Consider the following 2,500-nt stretch of genomic DNA (forward strand, 5'->3'; position numbering starts at 1 on the left):
ATATACATATATAAATATATATTATATAATATTATATATATAAAATTTATTATATATATTTATATATATATATATACAAATATATATATATATATATATATATTAATATATATTATATCTTATATATATAAGTATTTTGTTTATATAATCTATTATCTATCTATCTATTATCTTATCTATCTATTATTATTATCTATCTATTATTAATATATTATATATATTTTGTATATTTTATATATATATATTTTTTTGTTGTTTTTATTTGTGTGTGTTTTGTGTGTGGGTGTGTTTTATATATCTAATTATAAAATCTTTTATATATATAAATATTATAATATATATTATATATATATTATATAGTTATATATATAATATATATTATATTCTTATTATATATTTTATATATATATATCTATATATATATATCATATATATACCTAGTATATATATATATATTATATATATTATATTCTATATTATATATTTTATTTTATATATATTGGGTGTGTATCAATAAATAACCACACACACACCACACACCCACAAAACAACACAAACACACACCCCACCAACACCACATATATATATATATTTATATTATATATATATATATATTATATATAATATATTAATACTATATATATATTATGGGGTTATTTGTTGTGTGTGTGTTGTGTGTGTGTGTGTGTTTGGTGGTGTGTGTGTGTGTGTGTGGTGTGTGTGTGTGTGTGGTGTGTTTTGTGGGGTGGTGGTGTGTGTGTGTGTGGTGTGTGTGTGTTTTGTTGTGGGGTGTGGTGTGTGTGTGTGTGTGTGTGTGTGTGTGGTGTGTGTTGGGTGTGTGTTGTGTGTGTATTATTTTTTCTGTATCTATCTATCTTTCTATCTATCATCTAACTTTTTTCTACTATCTATTCTTTTTATCTATATATAATATATGCTATAGCATTATATATCTATTTATATATATATTATATATATATATTATATATATTATATATGTGTGTGTGTGTGTGCGTGTGTGTGTGTGTGTGTGTGTGTGTTGGTGGGGTGTGTGTGTGTGTGTGTGTGTGTGTGTGTGTGTGTGTAATTAGTATATTTATTTCCATATATATAGAATAATAATATATATTCATATATATATATTTTAAATATATATTATATTATATATATATCTGAAGGGTGGGGTGGTGTTGTGTGTGTTGTGTGGTGTGTGTGTGTGTGGTTGTGTGTGTGGTGTGTGTGTGTGTGTTTTTGGGGGTGTGTTGTGTGTGTGTGTGTTGTGTGTGTGTGTTGTTTGTGTGTGTGTTGTGTGTGTGTTGTGTGTGTTGTCTTATATATTATCTATATTATTATATTATATATCTATATCTTATCTATATTATTCTATCCGTTTTTCCCCACGCTCTCTTCTCCTAAAACCTTTGTCAGCCCTTGGCCCATCCACTATTCACTCGCCCTTCGCCCCTCCCACGCCCGTCCTCCCCTCCCCCCACCCCCTCTCAGCGCCTTCCTTCCCTCGAACCTCAATCGCACCTTTAACCCCCCCCATCCTCCCTCCCCCCCCTGGCTTGGGATCCCCTCATTATCTGGAGAAGTTCGACAAACGGCTTTTTCGTCACCCTGTCCTCCTCCTTATCCTCCTCCTCATCCTCCTTTTCCTTCTCCTTCTCCTTCTCCTACTCCTACTCCTTCTCTCTCCTCTTCCTCTTCCTCCTCCTCCTCCTCCTTCTCTCATCGAGCTTATTTTTCCTCCTTTCGGCGATCATCCTCTTTCTCTTCATCATTTACTTCTTTTCTCTCTCTTCTTTTTTCACTCCGTTCTTTCCTGCAATTCTATTTTTTGTCTGCTTCATCCTTCTATCCTCCCTCCGCTTCTTCTTCATATCTCTCTTCTTTCCTCTCTCCTTGTCATCTCTCTCTCCCTCTCTCTTAACTACATCTCATGGCCCTTCCCCATCACTCCCCCTCTTTCTCCTCTTCCAACCTCTCCTTCGCTACTTAATGTATTTTGAGTAATATACTGGTGTTTCCCTTTCAGTTATACACACGACTCCAGAGAAAACGTCTGTAAAATATGGCACACTAAATCAAATCGATTTTTGTTTTTTCTTGTTGGTAATGCGAATCCTTTTGCCAGTAGTGTAGTAAAATCTACTTCAAATAACTTTTCTTTAATGTTCTTTTCACTTGCCTACTACTTGTTGCACTTCTTACTATTGTAATCGCAGATATATGTATACACAAAAACATACACGTACATACATATAAACGCACAAATATATGGTACATATTCATATATCTATATATATATATATACCTATTTCTATATCTATTTATGAATCTCTATCTATTTATCTATCTATTTATCTATCAATCTAACTATCTCTTTATCTATCTATCTATGTGTCTATCTATCTTTCTATCTCTTTATCTATCTATCTACTTACCTATCTATCTATCTATCTATATATGTATCTGTGTGTGTGTGTGTGTGTGTGTG

At 31.8% G+C, this 2,500-nt stretch overlaps 1 protein-coding gene across 1 annotated transcript in view; it reads left to right on the top strand.

The window, feature by feature from the left end:
• LOC119595605 overlaps positions 1-2,500 on the top strand; it is a 61,836-nt gene that overhangs the window by 44,286 nt on the left and 15,050 nt on the right. The window contains exon 8 of the mRNA XM_037944715.1: positions 2,039-2,067. Coding sequence (XP_037800643.1) covers positions 2,039-2,067 — 29 coding nt within the window. The remainder of the gene's footprint in view (positions 1-2,038; positions 2,068-2,500) is intronic.

This window comes from Penaeus monodon, chromosome 36 (genome assembly GCF_015228065.2).
Source record: "Penaeus monodon isolate SGIC_2016 chromosome 36, NSTDA_Pmon_1, whole genome shotgun sequence".
NCBI classification, from domain to species: Eukaryota; Metazoa; Arthropoda; class Malacostraca; order Decapoda; family Penaeidae; genus Penaeus; species Penaeus monodon.